Source organism: Mesoplodon densirostris, chromosome 13, assembly GCF_025265405.1.
Source record: "Mesoplodon densirostris isolate mMesDen1 chromosome 13, mMesDen1 primary haplotype, whole genome shotgun sequence".
NCBI lineage: Eukaryota > Metazoa > Chordata > Mammalia > Artiodactyla > Ziphiidae > Mesoplodon > Mesoplodon densirostris.
Window position 1 is genome coordinate 91,483,025 of NC_082673.1, and position 18,096 is coordinate 91,501,120.

General features: G+C 62.0%; 1 protein-coding gene across 1 annotated transcript; it reads right to left on the reverse strand.

Moving 5' to 3' along the window:
• Window positions 1–11,366: 11,366 nt before the first annotated feature.
• JRK (Jrk helix-turn-helix protein) lies at window positions 11,367–15,305 on the reverse strand. Its single transcript, XM_060115997.1, has one exon. It carries the CDS (start codon window positions 15,243–15,245, stop codon window positions 13,659–13,661), a length of 1,587 nt encoding a protein of 528 aa, XP_059971980.1. The 5' UTR covers window positions 15,246–15,305; the 3' UTR covers window positions 11,367–13,658.
• Window positions 15,306–18,096: the final 2,791 nt, after the last annotated feature.

The window sequence follows — 18,096 nt, forward strand, 5'->3', positions numbered from 1 at the left end:
TCCATCTCAGAGCGAGCACGGTGCGCCAGCCTCCACCGCTCACTTCCGGAGCCATAAAAGGAGACAAGTTGAGAATAGCTCGTGTGACGGTGCAAGGAGCTTCCCCACGCAGGTGCAGGCAGCAGGCTGCTGCCGGGAAGGCAGGCTCTGTCCCAGCTCGTCACCCCCGGCCCGCGGTCCCTCCTCCATTCCCTGTGCTGCCTCTCCCTCCCCGCCCTGGGGGCTGGGGCCTGAGCCCCCGCCCTTCAAGCTGCCTGCCCCACCTGGACATCCCATCCACGCCCACAGGCCACCTGGTCCAGCTGAGGCCTCCCTCCTGGGCTCCTGATCCCACAGCCGCCAACCCGGGTGCCCTGCCCAGCTGCAGGCTCCTGGGCCACCCCAGGCTGGCGTCTTCCCCCACTCCCCCACCCCGCCCTTGGAGGTGGGCACCTCCCTGTCTGCTGTCAGCCTCTCAGATGCCAGGCATGGGCCATGATGATCCTTAGCCCTCGGGGGCCCAGTGTCTGCCGGTCCTCAGCCTCCTGGCCCCAGGTCTCAGTTCGACGTGTCCCCGGGCTGCCCCACAGGGTGCCTCGATGGGCGTCTGTCCCTGGGGCACTGGCCACTCCCTCCGGCTCTGTGCTCTGCCGTTGCTGCAGCGTAGTTCTTACTAACCCTGAACAGAGGGCCTGTGCTTCTGTTCTTCCACGGACCCCGCCAGTTATGCAGCTGGTGCCACCTGCCAGGGTCCCCTTCTTGGTTCTGGGGTCTCTCTGGAAAGAGGGTCGACACAGAGGCGTGCGGGAGAAGGGGCCCCACTGTGTGCCGAGCATTTCCCTGCGCCTTGGAACAGGCTGGGCAAACCATCGTTGTCACCCATGTTGCAGATGAGGAACTTGAGGTGAAGAGAGGGTGGGGAATGTGCTTGGGGAACCAGCTGGTGAGCAAATGACCGAGACTCCTGGCCCTGAGGCCGATCCTGTCTGACTGTCCACTGCCATCGGCCACTGTCAAAGTCCAGGGTCGGGCTACCTCTGCGCCTCAGTTTCTTCAGCTGATGGGGGAGGGTTGCCCCTCGGACGTTCAGGGTGGGGGGCGGGTCAGAGGACCCCTGACCCGCACGCCTTGTTCCCAACCCACGTTCCCTCTTCTGCATCCTTGATCCTAAGATCCGTGTCCAGGCACCTGCCTCACCAGGGGGTGGCAGCGACGTCTGGAAGTGCTCCCTAGGGTGGGGGGGCCGCCGCGCCAGGTGGCTGGGGGAGCTCAGGGAGAGTGATGACGTCTCGGACATTCACCTGCCCTACCACAAGCTGGCACTGTCCCTCTTCCTGGTTTGGGGGTGCCTGTCTGATCCCCACAAGCCAGTATAGACCCTGGAGGCCCGCACAGACCACTAGGCTCCTTCCGCCATCCTGGCACAGCGCCCGCCTCCTCCTGTCCCCTCCTCTCTCCCCTGGCTGAGCTCCAGCGGGCTGTTAACCACCAGCTGGCCCGGGAGACTGTGACGTCCCAAGAGTCAGGAATCGCCTGAGATGGCCGAGGAGCTGGGTGCACAGCCCAGACTGCCATGGATGTCCCCGCCCTCACCCCCCTTCATGGATTCTTCTAAACACACCCTGCTCCCTGGCCACGCAGACTGGGCATCAGGCCCTGGGGTGGGGGCGGGGCAGCACATCAGAGGACGGGCCCCTAAGAGAAGGCCCGGCACCAGGGCTGGGGGGCCGCAGGCTCAGGCCGGGTTGGGCCTCAGAGCGAGGAAGGGTAGAGCCAGCCGTCCTGGGGGTCGGCGCTGCCCACCAGCTCTGGAAGCAGGCCTGCCCCGCCCCGTGCTGGCGCCGGCCCATGACTGCCCTGTGGACAGGTGTCCTCCCTGGAGGTGCCGCCCTTGCCCCTCAGCTGGAGGTGAGGGGGCTCTGGGACCCCTCAGGTCTCGGGCGGAGGCAGGGGTGGGCTCCAAGGCCCTCCCCGCCGCGGCCCACTCGCCCAGACCCACGGCCGCCCCTGCCCCCTACTCCCCTCCTGCCTGGGTCCCCGCCTGGCGCTCTCCCGCCACCCCTGCCTCGCTCTCTCCCTCTGTCCGGTCTCTGAATCCAGGCCTGGTGCCCACTGGCCCGGCCCCTCAGCCCTCCTGCAGACGGTGGTCTTTGTCACCCCTGTCCTTGTCCACTCAGAAGGAGACCAGGCCCTCCGGGGTGCGTCGCATCTAGGGCTGCGGGACAAACCACGGGGCGGAGAGGAGAAGAGGGGCAGGTGGGGAGGCCTGGATGCGGCCTCTGGGGGCGGAGGTCTGAGCCCCAGCCCGGAGGTCGGGGTGGGGTTTCAGGGCCCTGAGCTGAGAAACGGGGGCCTTTCCACAGACCCCCCGGCCCAGCCCCCAGCAGGCATCCGCAGGCCCGCAGGTCCACTCCTGTAATGGCCCCAAACACCCCTCCTCCTGGAGAGGGTGGGAGACGCTGAGACCGACTGGGGGCTGCTCCACACCCTCTGCCCTGACGGCGCCGCCCATCCCAGAACCAGGTTGTCCCCAGGGCCCTGTGTACCCCCAACAGGTGGGGTTTGGGGCCTTGGCTCCCTCACACCCAGGTTGGGGCAGATACTGGGGAGCCTCGGGGAGGAGTTGAGACACCCGTAGACACTGGCCTCTCCCCTGCAGAGTCAGGACTCCCACACGTTGCCCTCCCTCCCAGGCCCTCCTCCCAGCCCAGCTCGGCCCCAGGACCTATCCGAGCCAGCCCGTCACCCAGCAACTTACCGCCTACCACCTGCTTCCATGGGCAGGGGCAGCTTGGGGAGCCGTCCATCTCCTGCTACCCCAGCCCCTGCCGGGGGAGCCAAGTGGAAACGGGCCCTCCATTTACAGCCTAAGCACCACACAAGGAAGCCACATTCCCCGAACTGGGCAGGCGCCGCATTTTTCTAAATAAACATAAAATGCCACGTCAGGAGCCCACAGGATCTCAGTGTCTCCCCTGGCAAGATGAGAGTGAGCCTGGGGAGGTGGGAGGTGGTATCCTGGAGGGCCGTCCCAGGCAGGCCTGCAGGCTCACGTGCCATCTGTGTTACCCCACACCATCCTCAGCAAGAGGCACTCAAGTGACACCCATGGCCCACAGTCCAGACTCTGAATTCTGAGAGTCCCACTTGCAAGTTGTGTAATCATTGCCACACCACTTCCTCCATGGCCACCGCCACCCCACCCACCACCATCATCTTCACCATCACCACCGTCATCACCACCGTCATCACCATCACCATCATCACCACCATCATCACCACCATCATCATCATCACCACCGTCATCATCACCATCATCACCACTGTCACCACTGTCATCACCACCATCACCATCACCACTGTCATCACCACCGTCATCACCACCGTCATCACCACTGTCATCACCATCACCCTCATCACCACCATCACCACCGTCATCATCACCATCATCACCACTGTCACCACCGTCATCACCACCATCACCATCACCACTGTCATCACCACCACCACCACCACCATCATCATCACCATCACCATCACCACTGTCATCACCGTCATCACCACCGTCATCACCACTGTCATCACCATCACCCTCATCACCACCATCACCACCGTCATCATCACCATGACCATCATCACCCTCATCATCACCACTGTCATCATTCCCACCATCACCACCATCATCACCATCACCACCACCATCATCATCACCACCTCCATCACCACCATCACCCTCACCCTCCCCACTGCCTCAGCTCAGAACCCTGCAACAAAATACCACAGACCAGGTGGCTTAAACAACAGACATTTATTTCTCACAGTTCTGGAGGCTGGGAAGTCCAATATAAGGGTGCCAGCCCATCAGGTTTCTGGGAAGAGCTCTCTTGGCGATTAGATGGCTGTCTTCTTGAAGTGTTCTCACAGGGCCTTTTCTTGGCTTGTGAGAAAGAGAGACACTGAGAGCGATCATCCTCCTCTGATACAGGCATTAGTCCTATCAGATTAGGGCCCCACTCTCATGACCTCCTCTTACCATAATTACCTCCTAAACGCCCTATCTCCAAACACTGTCCTGCTGGGGTTAGGGCTTCGTCACATGACTCTGGGCAGGGGGACACAATCCAGTCCACAGCACCCACCACCCCCAACATCACCACCACCGTTAAAACCACCACGACCACCATCCCCACGAGCTCCTCACTGCCCCACTTTCAGCACCAGCACCCTTGCCACCATGCTACCTTCATCCCCGCCTTCCTCCACCCGGGCTGCTCTGAACAGAATACCACCGACGGGGTGGCTCGCAAACAACAGAAATTTACTTCACACCGTTCCGGAGGCTGGAAGTCCAAGGTCAGGGTGGTAGGGTTCTGGTGAAAGCCCTCTTCTTGGTTGTGGACTGCAGACCTCACTGTGTCCTCACGTGACGGAAGGGGCGAGGGGGCTCTCGGGGTCTCTTTTTTAAGGGCTTTAATCCAAATCAGGGCTCCGCCCTCATAACCTGATCACCTCTCAAAGCCCCCACCTACAAATACCATCACCTTAGGGGTTAGGAGTTCAGCAGTTAAATGTGGGGGCGGGTATACGAACATCCAGACCATAGCGACCCCCGTCACCAGCATCCTCATCCGCTACCACTATTACCGTCCCCTCTACCACACCCCCCATCATAACCGTGACCTCCACCACCAACCGTCCCCACTCCCGCCGTCCTCTCCACCCCCCATCACTCCTGTCACTGCCGTCAACGCCACCACCTCCGCTGCGCACAATACCTACCACCATCGCCACTGTCACTGTGTCCCGCCGTCTCCTCTCCGCCCCCTGCAACCACTGCACCCCACCGTCATTCCCAGCGCCGCCATCGACATCACTATGACCGCCTTCACCATCCACATGACCACCCTGACCTGCCTGCCCTCTGGCTGGCGGTGCGCTTCACCGATGAAGAGTGAGGGCCTTGAGGGAGGCAGACCTGGGCTCAAATTCCAGTCGTGCTCACTACTGTGGCCACGGCACTTGGACCCACCTTCCCAATTGGAGAAAAGGAGCTCACCGTCCAACTCCAGACCGTTGCTTCCTGTAAGGACAACTCCGCCCTCTGGGGGTTAGCGGGCGGCTGTCTGTCCAGGTGGCCCCATCCCCAACCCCCCAGGAGAGTCTCCCAGGGGTGTCTGAATCATGGGATGACAGCTGTGACCCAGTGGTCGGGCGAGGCCCTGTCGTCAAGTGTCTGGAAGATTCCGCTTTGTCGGACAGGTCAGATGCAGCTGCAGCGTGGGCAGCTCGCAGACCCGGGGCAGGGCGCGGGGAGCACCGTGTTCGCCCTCCAAAGAGCGTGGCTTCCAGCCCCCGTTCTTGCAAACAAGCTGGGAGGACCTTTCTGTCACTAAAGAAGAAAGTCCCTTCCTGTGAGAACCAGAGCTGAGGGCGTGGTGCACTTCGAAGCGTTGGCTGAAATACCCATTTCGTGTTCTGACGTCCGACCTTCAGTCCTCTCAGTGAGAAACCACTGAACAAGGACCCGTGCTGCTTGGGGTGGAAGTGACAGTGGGGCCGCGGGAGGCGAGGAGACGGGCACTGAACTGGGCCAGCCGGCACTGCAAGCTCTAACCCTTAGCTGCCGCCCCACGGTCTCATCCAGGCCTCCAGCTGGGGCGTAGCAGCAGCTGCCCACCCCCCGCCCAGGCTGCTTTGCCAGCCTGGTGCCCAGCAGCATCTCTCTGGCGGCCCAGGACCACCAGGCCTGAGCCTCAATGCCGAGGTCACCACGCCTGCTGGCTGGGCCCCCCTTCTAGGATGGCAGGGCAGCCCAGACACCCGCGTCTAGTGGACGGCGGCAACTCAAGGCCTTGTGGAATCTGCTGCGGAGCCTCCCGAGGACACCTGGACTCCTTTTTCGCAATTAGGAAGAATCGGTCAGTGGAGTGGCTGGCTCACGGGGAGCCCAGCGACATCACTGCTCTGCTTTATTAATAAAATGAGGGAACAGATGCCCACTCGCTGGAGACTGCAGCCGAGCCTCCTTCTCAGAGGAGAATCCGGGGGCCCAAGCTGCTTCCCAAGCTAACGGATCCCTCCTTAGACCCCTCTCCCGGCCGCCCCCTACCCCCGGCCCCCTCTCGCCCTCCTGCTCCGTTTCTCCGTCTGCTGCCAATGGGGCTTCAGCCCCCCACTGGCTGTTGGCCAGGCTGCAGGTAGGCTGCTCGTGGCAGAGAGATGGAGAGCAAGCCTGGAGGATACAGGGTCAGGACCCGGACCCAGGGCCACCTCACCGTTGCTCCGTGGGGTCCCGATCTGGAAGTGGGGAGCAGGGCCTCCTCCAGGCCTTGTTGGGGAACTGCAGGGTTGCGGGAAGTCCGGGCACAGGCCCCCACTCCTGCCAGGTCCAGACGTAAAAGCCGGGGTCCGTCTTCTCCACTGCAGTGAGGCCCCGCCCACCCTCGTGGTGGCCAGTGTCTCGGTGTCTGGAGGCCTGCGCTCACGTCGCAGCCTTGGGGAACAAGGGCACAGGGCCTGCCCATCGCCCGCTCCCCAGCCCCTCACTCCTCACACCTCTGTCCCCCAATCCCCACCTTCAGAGGTTCCCCGAGACACCACAGCGTGGCAGAAGGGTCCCCAACAGGCAGGTCCCGCCCCCTCCAGGACACTGGCCTTTTGCTCTCACAGGCCTCTTCTGGCCTCTCACTGTCCCCCTGGGAAGCTCTCTCAGCCTGTGACTCCCAGCCCCTGGGCTCCACCGGTGTCTGTCTGCGGGCCCGTGGAGGTGGGACCTGTGTCTGAGTGAGCACAGGGCCAGGCTGGAGAGAGAAGGAAGTTCCCTGCCCCTGCAGGATGCCCCTGGGGGGCTCTCTGGGCCCCTCCCCACCGCAAAGCCTACAGCCTGACTTCTGCAGCCAGAGGCCACTGGCCCCAGCTGGTGATGGGAGGGGCCAGAGCCCAGGTCCCTGGAGAGGGAGGGGCAGCTGGCTGCTGGGCCCCCAGGCCCCATGGTCTCTGCAAATGGGGCTGGAAGGGTCTCGGCTCTGGGCCCTGCGTGTGCCTGCCCACCAGATGGCCAGGGCCTGGCGCAGCCCTGATGCTCCCCCAGGAGCCGCCTGGACCAGCTGGGGTCTGCACTTGGGCGAGCCCAGCTCTGACACTCACACCTCCCCCGCCCTGCAGTGAGTCAGCTTCACAGTCACTCTCCACCCCCGGGAGACTGTCACCCAGAACCTGGAACCGCACTGCACCTGGAGTTGGGGCAGAGGCGGAGGAGGGGGAGTGTTGTGACCACAGAGAGCCCTGAGTCACATGTGGGGGAGGAGGGAGGAGGTCAGCAGAGGCTCTTGCCTGCCCTCAGGAGAGGAGTGAAACCTACACAGGGCTCCAGGCTCCCTGGTTTTGCCCTCCTTATGAGCTAAGGGAACATGGGGGCCAGGCTGAGGGCTCAGCGTGGGACCAGGGCCAGGGCTCAGCGTGGGACCAGGGTCAGCGCTGAGAGTGTGACCACAGCCAGGGCTCAGCGTGGGACCAGGGCCAGGGCTCAGCGTGGGACCAGGGCCAGGGCTCAGCGTGTGACCAGGGCCAGGCTCAGCGTGGGACCAGGGCCAGGGCTCAGGGTGTGACCAGAGTCAGGGCTCAGCATGGGACCAGGGCCAGGGCTCAGCGTGGAACCAGGGCAAGGGCTCAGCTTGTGACCAGGGTCAGGGCTCAGCGTGTGACCAGGGCCAGAGCTCAGCGTGGGACCAGGGTCAGGGCTCAGAGTGTGACCAGGGCCAGGCTCAGCGTGGGACCAGGGTCAGGGTTCACCCTGGCCAAGCACAGCAGATCCCTGGGTCCTGGCTGATCAGGAACCTTCCAGCTCCTTCAAGCCTCTAGGCTGGGGCCGCCTACACTCCCTCATGAGCCCAGCAGAGGGCACTGTGCAGCCCCTGAAGACTGAACAAAGGAAGACCCTGGTCTGGAAGGGTCTGGGTGGGTGCCACAACCCCCTGCAGTTTCCACATCCACAACCCCCTTGGCCCCAGGCTGGAAGACCGTCCCTGGAGAGGGTGTGTCAGAGGGGTGACAACCACACCTCACAGCCTGGCCTCTGCCAGTGAAACCCAGACCCCAGGAGCTACCCTGGGGCCCCCACCCTGCTGGGCCTCTGGCTCCTCTTCTCACTGGGGCTGCTCAGACAAGAAGCAGGACTCGGTTCCAGAGCCCAGTTCCCAGGCCCTGGCCAGCGCGACGGGCTTTTTGCGCCTGCTCACGTGTCAGAGGGATGTGGCCATTCCCCCACCGAGTCTGGGGTATCCAGCCCACTCTTCCGGCATTGCCCAAGAATCCCCTTCTGCCCAAAGTCCAGAGCGGCGGCCATACTGACTGGGCGTCACACAGCAGGAAGTCTGCAGTCTGGGGCAGGCCTCGGGACCCCTCCGTGAAATGGGGCCGTCACAGGGACAGGCCCCACGTCCACCCGCGAAGGCCTGTGCCCCCCGTAGGCCCGGTTGGGTAGGAGAGGCGGCAGGCAGCAGCGGTGGCTCAGGAGGGCTCAGGGCCCAGCGCCCCGACCTCCAACCACGACGGAGCAGCTGCTACTCCCGCCTCGGCCTTCCTTTCTGGGCAGTGGGTGAGACTGTCCCACGTGGCTCTGAGACCGTCCATCTTCTTCATTCTTTTCATCCTATTCTTTGAATGGCATCAATCTCGAGCACTATCAAGATCACTAATTCTTCTATTAGTTCACATCTACTGTACAGCCCTTCCAGTGAATTTTTCATCTGTTGTTTCGACTCTGGAATTTCCATGGTTTTTTTTTTAAGAGGAATTTTTTTTTAATACTTGTATTAAGGTGTCATCTGTCTATTCTTAATTAAGATAGCTGAGTTTCCTTTAAGATGGCCACAGAAGCAGGGTGTGTTTTTTGACCACGCCCCGCGGCATGTGGGATCTTAGCTCCCTGACCAGGGAGCGAACCCGTGCCCCCTGCAGTGGAAGCGCGGAGTCCTAACCACTGGACCGCCAGGGAAGTCCCTCCAGGTTTTCTAAAATAACTTTTTGTTTATAATCTTTTTATAGATACTCTCTACTTGATACCTTCCTTTCTTTTTCCCCCTTTACTTCTTTAATCATGGTTTCCTTTCTTTCTCTGACCACATTTGTAAAGGCCAATTTGAAGTCTTTTCCTGTTAAATCCAACATCTCACTCTCTAAGGCAGTATCCATTGCCTGCTTTTTGGTAACAATACGGTATGTGGCCGTATTTTCCTGTTTCTTTGCACGTTTGTAATTTTTGGTTGGAAACTGATCCTTTTAGGAAATATATCGTCCCAACTCTGGGTACTGGTCACCCCAAACTGGGACTTGTTTGCTTGTTTTGTGTTTGGCTGGCTGGGTCATCTTAGTGGCTCCCCTGCAGCCCCCGACGGAGCCCCCGATGCTCCTTCTCAGGGGTGCGGCCTCCAGCAGGCCCACACTCCGCCCACCTCCCACCCCTGGCAGTGGTTTTGCCAAAGCTCTGTGTGGTCCCTACCCACAGCCAGTTGTTAAGTTCCACTCACAGCTGGCTGACTGCTCTGTTGTTTTTAACAATGCCCTGGGTGTAAGCTGCTTCTCAGACCAATCCAGTCAAATTTGGCTCCTTTGAAGGAATAGATACTGAGATCAGTGCTTGAGATTTTTCCCCTGACCCACAGACAGCCTACAGTTTAGCCTGCATCACCAGTAAATCTATCAACCTCCTCCCACTGGCCTTTCTCCATGACGTCCGGTTTCTGACAGCAGCCTTAGGCTTGCACTTCTCCACACTCTGCAGCAAACGAAGTCAGCCCCTTAGCAGAGGGGCTAGGAGCTCTGTCCCACGGCCCACTCCTCCCCGGGAAGAGCCTCTGAGCACAGCTCTGGGGCTGGGGGTGAGTGACAGCCCTGCTTCGGAGCTGAGTGGTAGGTGGAAGGGGCAGCAATCCAGGCCTCCCGGGCCTGCCCCGCAGGTGGAGCACCCTCACCCACAACCTGGGCTCCCCTCAGCAACGTGCCCCGCGTCCTCACAGACACGGCGTCTGCGACCCGGGAATGCAACTGCCGGACAGGGCGGCCGCCCCAGCAGCCCTTCTCGGGAGACCTGTGCTCCCTGGAAGCAGGACAGGGACTGTGTCTGAGCACCCTCTGGCCTCAAGCTGAGCCCAACGCCCAGCACGCGTCAGGTGCTGAGCCACGCTACGCATGGCTGAAACAGAAGCACGTTTACGAACCAAGAAAACCCACTGAAGCTGGTGCCTGTGGATGCCTCCTCCCTGGGGCTGCCCAGGCGGGTCCTGTTTGCCCAAAATTCTGCTGCCCCTGTGCCACAGCCTCCCAGGAACAGAAGCAGCGTGTGTCCCTGCCACCGACCTCCATCCCTCCAGAAACATCTGGCTACGGTGGCCCCGAGCTGCCTCCAAAGGGCTCTGCCTTCCGACCTGGGCAATCCTGGCCAAAAAAGGTCCAAGCAGAGGCTGGAACTGCCTGCCTTCCTTTCGTCATTCAGCTGCCCACCACCCACCCACCCTCCAGTCCCCCCGACCCCACCACCCGCCCACCCTCCAGTCCCCCCGACCCCGCCGCCCGGCCCACCCTCCAGTCCCCCCGACCCCGCCGCCCGGCCCACCCTCCAGTCCCCCCGACCCCGCCGCCCGGCCCACCCTCCAGTCCCCCCGACCCCGCCGCCCGGCCCACCCTCCAGTCCCCCCGACCCCGCCACCCGCCCACCACAGGTGTGAGGCTACCACGTGGACACGCCCAGGGCAGGGCCTCAGCTGCCTCCCCCCGCCCCCGCCCCCCCGCAGGAAACACTGGTGAGGCGGGGCGGTTCACCCCAGACCCCTACGCAGGCTCAGCCTTCCCCAACTGGATGACCTCCAGGACCTCCCACACCGTGGGTCTAACCCGGGGTGCCTGCAGACCCCCCAGCACTGGGGAGCAGGCACTGCAGGCAGCGGATCCAAAGCAAGAGAGACTGTGAAGGACCACCGACCCACCCAGCCCCCTGGCAGATGCCTGCATTCCATCTACAACCTGCGAGTCCAGCCTCTGCTCGGCCAGGCTCAGGCAAGGGGCAACCCCGGCGGAGGCTGCCTGCCCTGAGTCGGGGGCCCCAGGCCTCCCAGCAGACTCTGGTCTCCTCTCCCTGGATCCCGGCACTGCGGGCAGGGCCCAGGAATGGTCCCTTATCCACCACAGGCAGGGCTGACAACTGAGGCCCGTCCAGCTCCGGGGACGCCCCGATTCCTCCCGCGTTGGGAAGGAGAGGCTGAGGACACGGTGAGGCCGCAGGCGGCTTCCTCCCAGCTCGGGGTCTGCCAAGTCGTTTTGACCGCCGAGAAGGGGGAAGGTCAAGGTGGGCAAACAGACTGGAAGGGGCCCGCAGAGTCCCGACAGGGACGACTCCAGGCTTATCCCAGGGCACCGGTGCTGCCTGCCTGGGGTGGGAGGAGTGAGCGCCACTCCCGCTGTGCCTGAGCTCGCGCCCCCTGCAGGGTGAGCAGGGGGCTTGGAAGAGGCTCTGCCAGGGGGACAGAGACCCCACTGCCCCTGGGGGCTTCAGGAGAGGAGACAGAGGGGCCGATGCACGGGCGGATGAGGCGGCCTTCCCACCCAGCTTCGATTTCGCACCCAGTCCAGTGGGGCCCCCAAGACTGCTCAGGAAGGATTCTGAGACCAGAACATTCTGACCCCTTGAGCCTCTCAGAAACTGGATGGTGAGTGAAGAGCAAAGCCCCAGGGGTGGGCACCCCGGGGCGGGGCAGAGGCGGGGGCAGCCACGGGCAGCTGGGCGCTGCCAGGCTCTGGTCCTCCCCGTGCACGCGCACCTCACGCTGCACCCCGAGAAACCTCGCACCGCCTGGGATCTCCAGCACTGAGGCCATGAGCAGGGGGCGTGCCGGCTCGTTAGGGGAGAGGGAAGCAGGCAGGGCCGAGTCCTGCCTCCTGAAGAACGCAGCACAGGGGGCGCGTCTGGTCCTGGAAGGAGGACAGACGCCCTCAGCCGGTCGGTGACGAGCTCGTTGATCGGCCGGGGGCAGGCTGTGAGGGCAGGACAGGAGTCTGGCCTGGGGTCTACAGTCTGGTGGGGACAGTGCACCCCCGGGGGGTCCAGGAGAGCCGGTTCCCCCCGCCCCCGCCCCCAGCACAGTCCTGCTGCTCCAGAACCGCTGGGCTGCAGTCAGGGGCTGACAGTGGGGAGGGAGCCTCTCCGCGTGTCCGTCCATCTCCACGCTGCCGCCCCTGACATCTAACCCTGTCAACACCTCAAGCAGCTGCAATTCAACCGCACAGGGGACACACAGGAGTCCAGAAGTGGCACAAAAGGACACGGTGCACAGATGTGGCCCCAAACACGGGAAGGAAACCGATGTGAGAACACAGCAGGAGGCAGCCTGGCCCGAAGAGTCAGCAGCGACACTCTGAAGATGATCTCTGCTTCCTTCACAATCTTCATACGCGCATTTCAAGCAGGAAACACACGGTCCACGGAGCAGTGCCAGGCCAGCCCTGACTGTCAGCTCACTGTCTGGAAAGATGTAAAAACACCAGCGAGACGGACGGCTCTCACGGGAACAACACAGGAATGGAAACTATGTGCCCATTCAGCTACCCAAGAAGGGGATGCAACTGACAGCGAAGCAGTGAAAAGAGCACAGAAAAGCGCACCCATTTCACGTCCATTCAAAGAGGGCGACCACTGCCGCTAAGGGGCTCTCTGTCCTACGGCTGTGCTGATGAGCGACATGGCCGAACGGAGAGGCTGGGAACCAGCTGCAACACAGGAAACACAGCCGCGTCATCCCGCCATCGGCCTTTACGAGACCACCAGCACAGCCAGCTTTCCCCGCGTGAATCACTGCGGGGCAAACAGCTGAAAATAGGAGTTCAAATACTGCCAGACAGCTCAGCGGTGTGTTTTACTGTTTTTGTGATATCGCCTAAGGCTAATTTCTGAACATTTGGTCAAAGTTTATTCATGCAGAGGCTGTAAGTGTGACATTCTGGGGAACGAGGCCTGTAGGTTGGACTCGGAGCCAAGATGCCCGAATCACTGGCAGTGCCCTGTAGCCCCACACTGGGGTGGTGGGCACCCCAGCCGCCCGCTCCTGCTGGCTTTAACGGAGCAATTCTACCACATCAAGTCGGCGTGCAGCCTGCTGCATCCTGGGGTCCGAGCCTGAGAGGTGGGATGTGCTGGCCACACGGGGAAGCTCTGAGAGACTTGTGCTGCTACGTGAGCTCACGACTGAAGGGGGACATGTGGCCTGTAAAGCCACAGGCAGGGGCCACGCCGACTCTTATTCTCATTGAGTCCCACCCTCGGTGACCTGCCCGACTCAGGGCTGTGGCCCCCAGACCAGCACACTGAGTCCCGGTGGAGGGGAGCGGTGGGCCACAGGAAGTGCCAGCCCCGTCAAGTGGCAGCGGGTACCACCATCGGTCGGCTGAAGGAGGCTCTTCCCCACCTGGACAGAGAGACATCTCCACCCTCAGACACAGCAAGGCTCAGCCAGTGAACACGAGGCTGGCTTCCGGCCACCAGAGGCTCCGGTACGTTTCGGATCTGGGCGGGCCCTTCAGGAAGACCCCCTGGCGCCCACGTGGCAGGACAGGCCACACGGCAAAACCCCGACGGGGCGGACCGTCCTGAGGGACGTGACCCCCGAGACCGCAGGTCGGGCCCCACTGCCTCAGGCCTCACCCGCTGTGGACGAGCCGGGAAGAGGGGAGCGAGGTGGGGCGCCGCGAGGCCCAGCGTGCTCCCAGGGCGCCTCGAGCTTGACTGCGGCCCTGAGGGCCCTGCGCCGCTGTGCCTGCTGCCGCCTGCTGAACACGGAGCGCAGCGCGCGCAGCTGGCCCACCTCCTGTGCCGAGAAGCAGGGCTGCCCCTCCGCAAAGCGCACCACAGCGTCGAAGGATGCAGCCGCCTGCTCCCAGGCCTCCTCGTCACCCACCCCGGCCTCGGCCAGCTTGGGACTCCCCGTGGCCGCGCTCCCAAGGTGGGCCGGGGCGCCTGCTCCGAGCCCGGGAATGTGCACGAAGGTCTGGTCGGGAGGCTTCGTCCTGAGGCGCTCGGGCTCCTCCTCTGAAGACGAGCCTTCGACGAGCGTGACCTCGGGCCACAGCTTCCTCCAGGCCCGGCTGAAGACGGAGCCCGGCACTGCGTTCCAGGCGCAGGCCACATCGAGCACGGCGTCGTGCACGCTGCAGCGGGGGGTGAAGGCCTGCAGCGTGCCGCGAGGGGTGACGAAGTTCCTCATGAAATCCCTGCGAATGCCCTGGTCCATGGGCTGGATCAGGGAAGTGACGGTGGCGGGCAGGAAGATGGTGAAAATGTTCTCCGAAACCAACTCGGCCTCCCGCGGGTGGGCGCGGGAGCCGTCCAGCAGGAGGATGGCCTTGCTGTCTTCGGGCAGAGCCACGGCTCGGAAGTGCTCCTTCACCGCGGGCACAAAGATGTGATGGAACCAGTCAGTAAAAATCTCCTTGTCCACCCACGCATTACCTTGGGCCTTGTACACGACAGGCAGGTGCTGGATGCCCTGGACCGCCTTGGGGCCACCGCATTTCCCGACCACCAAGGGTTTGATCCTGTGGGAGCCCGTGGCGTTGGCGCACATGAGGACGGTCAGCCTGTCCTTGTTCTGCTTGGGGCTGGGCACGGCCCCGCCCTCCGGGCTGGGACTGGGCGAGCTGCGCCAGAAGAGGCCGGTCTCGTCGGCGTTGTACACCTGTTCGGGGGACAGGCCGTGCTCGGCAGTTAAGCTCCGGAAGAAGCCGCAGAACTGCTCTGCAGCCTGGTGGTCGGCCACCTGTTTCTCGCTGGACGCGTCCAGCTTCTTGATGCCGTGTCTGGCCTTAAAACGCCAGAGCCAGCCGCCAGAAAACACGCAGGGCTCGGTCAGCTGCATCTGCTCGTAGAAGTCCTTGGCCTTTTCAATGAGCATGGGGCCCGAGACGGGCACGCCCTCGGCGCGCTTCACCAGGAACCACTCGTACAGCACGCGGTCCAGGTGCTCGAGCTTGGGCGTGTGCAGCGTGCGCCGGTGCGCCAGGGCCTTGTCCGAGTCGGAGTTGGCGAAGAAGCGGAGCAGCTGGGCCTTGTGGGCCCTGATGTCGTACAGCGTGGACATGCCCACGTTGTACTCCTGCATCAGCGCCTTCCTGCTCTCCCCCTTCTCCAGGCGCCGGCAGATGTCCATCTTCTCCTTCAGGGTCAGCACCACCCTCTTGCGCTTCTCCCCCGGGCTCCTCCCGGCAGCCGGCTTGGAGGCCATGAGGAGGGGGCTCGTCCCGGCCGACAGGGGTCGCGCCTGAGCCAGTACTGGAGGCCTTTCCACCCCTCCCTCCCCTCCCACCACCCTCGCCCACCGGCGTCCTGCTGATGCTGATGCTGATGCGGTGCCGCCGCGAGCCAAGGCCCCTTCTCGGCTCCGGCAGCTTCCCGGGCCTCTCTGCATGGGGGACCAGCGTCAGCCACCCGAGGCTTCCACGGCTGGAACCTCCAGCCTTCTTTGCAGGGACGGTGGCAGCTTCTCCCTTCAAACACGGACCGGAGGGTAAAGGGGCCCCGGGAGCTGGTTTACGGCAAATCGAGGTTTCACCGTCTGAGCCGTGGGTGCCTCTCTCACGTACATGGTGCTTTAGCAGCTGGAAAGCAAAAGGGGGAAGAAAGAAAAACGTTACGGAGCCCGTGCCTCGGCCACTGTAGGCACATCCTCGTTACTTTCGACGTGCTGGGGAGCGGCAGGGGGCGGTGTCGTGGAGGCGATGAATGCGCGAGCTGGCCGGCAGGTGGCGCAGGGAAGAGGCCTGCCCGGCGTAGGGGGGCTGCCTGGCGCGCTGGGCACACTGGTTCTTCTCAGCTTCCATAGTGACCTCTGAGTCGCTCCCTACGGCTCCAAATTAAAAGTGGCTCTCTTGGAAGCAACCTGGCCTCCCGGGAAAAACGCCAATGGCGATGTCACTGAACGAAGCAAGGAAGCCATAGGCGCTGGGCGACCTGAGAGCCACGTCCCACCTCCAGAACCAACCTTCCCGCTGTAGCTGTTCACGGCCACCTGACCTATCCACCTTCGCGAAGCCCTTGTTCCTTTGAGGGCAGCCGAGGCAGGGGATGGAGGCGCTGCAGGGGGCAGGGATTCCTCTAGACTTCCGGGGCTGAGGAGCCTGCAAACCTCTTCTGAAACAAGGTCCCCTCAAACCCTCTCTTTGAAAGCAGGGCCCAAACTGCTTCTAGAAAACCAGGCCTTGGTAGGCCTCGGGCTCCTCCCAGAGCTGGGAGGGGCTGCCAGTCTCTCAGCTACTGGTCCCCACAGCGACATGCTCAGACGCCAAGGACGCTTCTGGACGCAAAGTCACACGTGAGCGTGCAAACACTCACACGCACCCTCCCTCCCTTACACACACACAGGACACTGGAAAGGGCCAGGCCAGAGCGGGCTTCCTGAATACTTGTTGATCGAGAACACCCTATGAATAAATTACTAATTCATGCTGGAAACAAAAATACGAGAACTGTCTTCTGGCCCCACTGGGAGCAGGGTGGTCTTCCTGCATCAGTTACGTATCCCTGTAAGTAGTAAACTTCGTGTTGAAGTTGACATACACGTCTTTGGTTAAAGCTAGTAAGAGAACATAAAGGAAAAATGACTTATATAAACCCCACAGCTCTGGTCTAACTTGTCTTTCATCATCATCCATCTTTCATCCTCATAAAGATCTGGGTCATTATGGTCCCTTCCAGCCGGTCACATCTATCCCTTTATGACAATTTCCCCAAACGCCGCCCACCCCTCCCTGCTCTGTGGAGCAGACATGTAGGACTTAGCAGATGGTCCTGGCTGACCTGGGCAGCCTGTGAGAATCACAGCCCTGTCACATGTCACCTGGTAAAACGCCAACTTCCTCCAGCCCCTGAGGAGTGAAGAGCTGTTATCCCCACACTGACCAGCCCTGGCTGGTCTGCTCGGGCCGTGTGGCGAGTCTGCCACGAGTCCTGTCTTCTCCCTCCCGGCCAGCTGTGTCCCGTGGCTTCCCTCTCACCCGGGAGGGGCTGCCAGTCACCGAGGCACCACCACAGGCAGCTGACGGCATCCGTCGCCAGGTCCCAGCGTGGAAAGGCAGCAACTCCCACCCCACCTCCCTCCCAAACCCTCACACTCAGCTCTGTCCGACCTCACGCCACGGGTGAGGCCACAGGACTGCTCACGTGTGCAACATAAAAAGGTAGCCCCTTGAGACCACAGCTCAACAGAAATGAAGTTTATTCAGATGTAGCAAGAGTCCCAAAGACAAATCCTAGGCATGTCAGCAGCCAGCCCAAGGTACGTCCTTTAACCCTTCTGAGTCAGTCTCCTGGTCTGCAAAGTGCAGGTGCTGGGCCTGCTGGGACCTATTTTCATCCTACTGGGTTGGCTATAAAGTTTGTTCAGGCTTTTCCATAAGATGTTACGGAAAAATCCCGAATGACCTTTTCGGCCAATGCAATATTTACTGGGTGACGGTGTGATTGTGCACTGCTTGGCCCTGTAGAGAGCAGAGGGAAGTAAAGGCCATAATCCATCCTTAAGGAAACATTTAATATAAAACCACCGTAAAGGGGCTTCCCTGGTGGCGCAATGGTTGAGAGTCCGCCTGCCGATGCAGGGGACACGGGTTCGTGCCCGGGTCCAGGAGGATCCCACATGCCGTGGAGCGGCTAGGCCCTTGAGCCATGGCCGCTGGGCCTGCGCGTCCGGAGCCTGTGCTCCGCAACGGGAGAGGCCACAACAGTGAGAGGCCCGTGTGCCACAAAAAATAATAATAATAATAATAAAAAATAAAACCACCGTAAAAACCAGGAGGAAATAGGGGACCCCTGGTCACTTGCGAGGGACTGACTCTAAGCACAAAAGGAGGGCTTCCCTGGTGGCGCAGTGGTTGAGAGTCCGCCTGCCGATGAAGGGGACACGGGTTCGTGCCCCGGTCCGGGAAGATCCCACATGCCGCGGAGCACCTGGGCCCGTGAGCCATGGCCGCTGAGCCTGCGCGTCCGGAGCCTGTGCTCCGCAACAGGAGAGGCCCCAACAGTGAGAGGCCACGTACCGCAAAAAAAAAAAAAAAAAAAAGCACAAAAGGAAGGAGGAA

Excerpts from the sequence above, each read along its gene's own strand:
- JRK (XM_060115997.1), bottom strand. The coding sequence starts at position 15,245 with ATGGCCTCCAAGCCGGCTGCCGGGAGGAGCCCGGGGGAGAAGCGCAAG.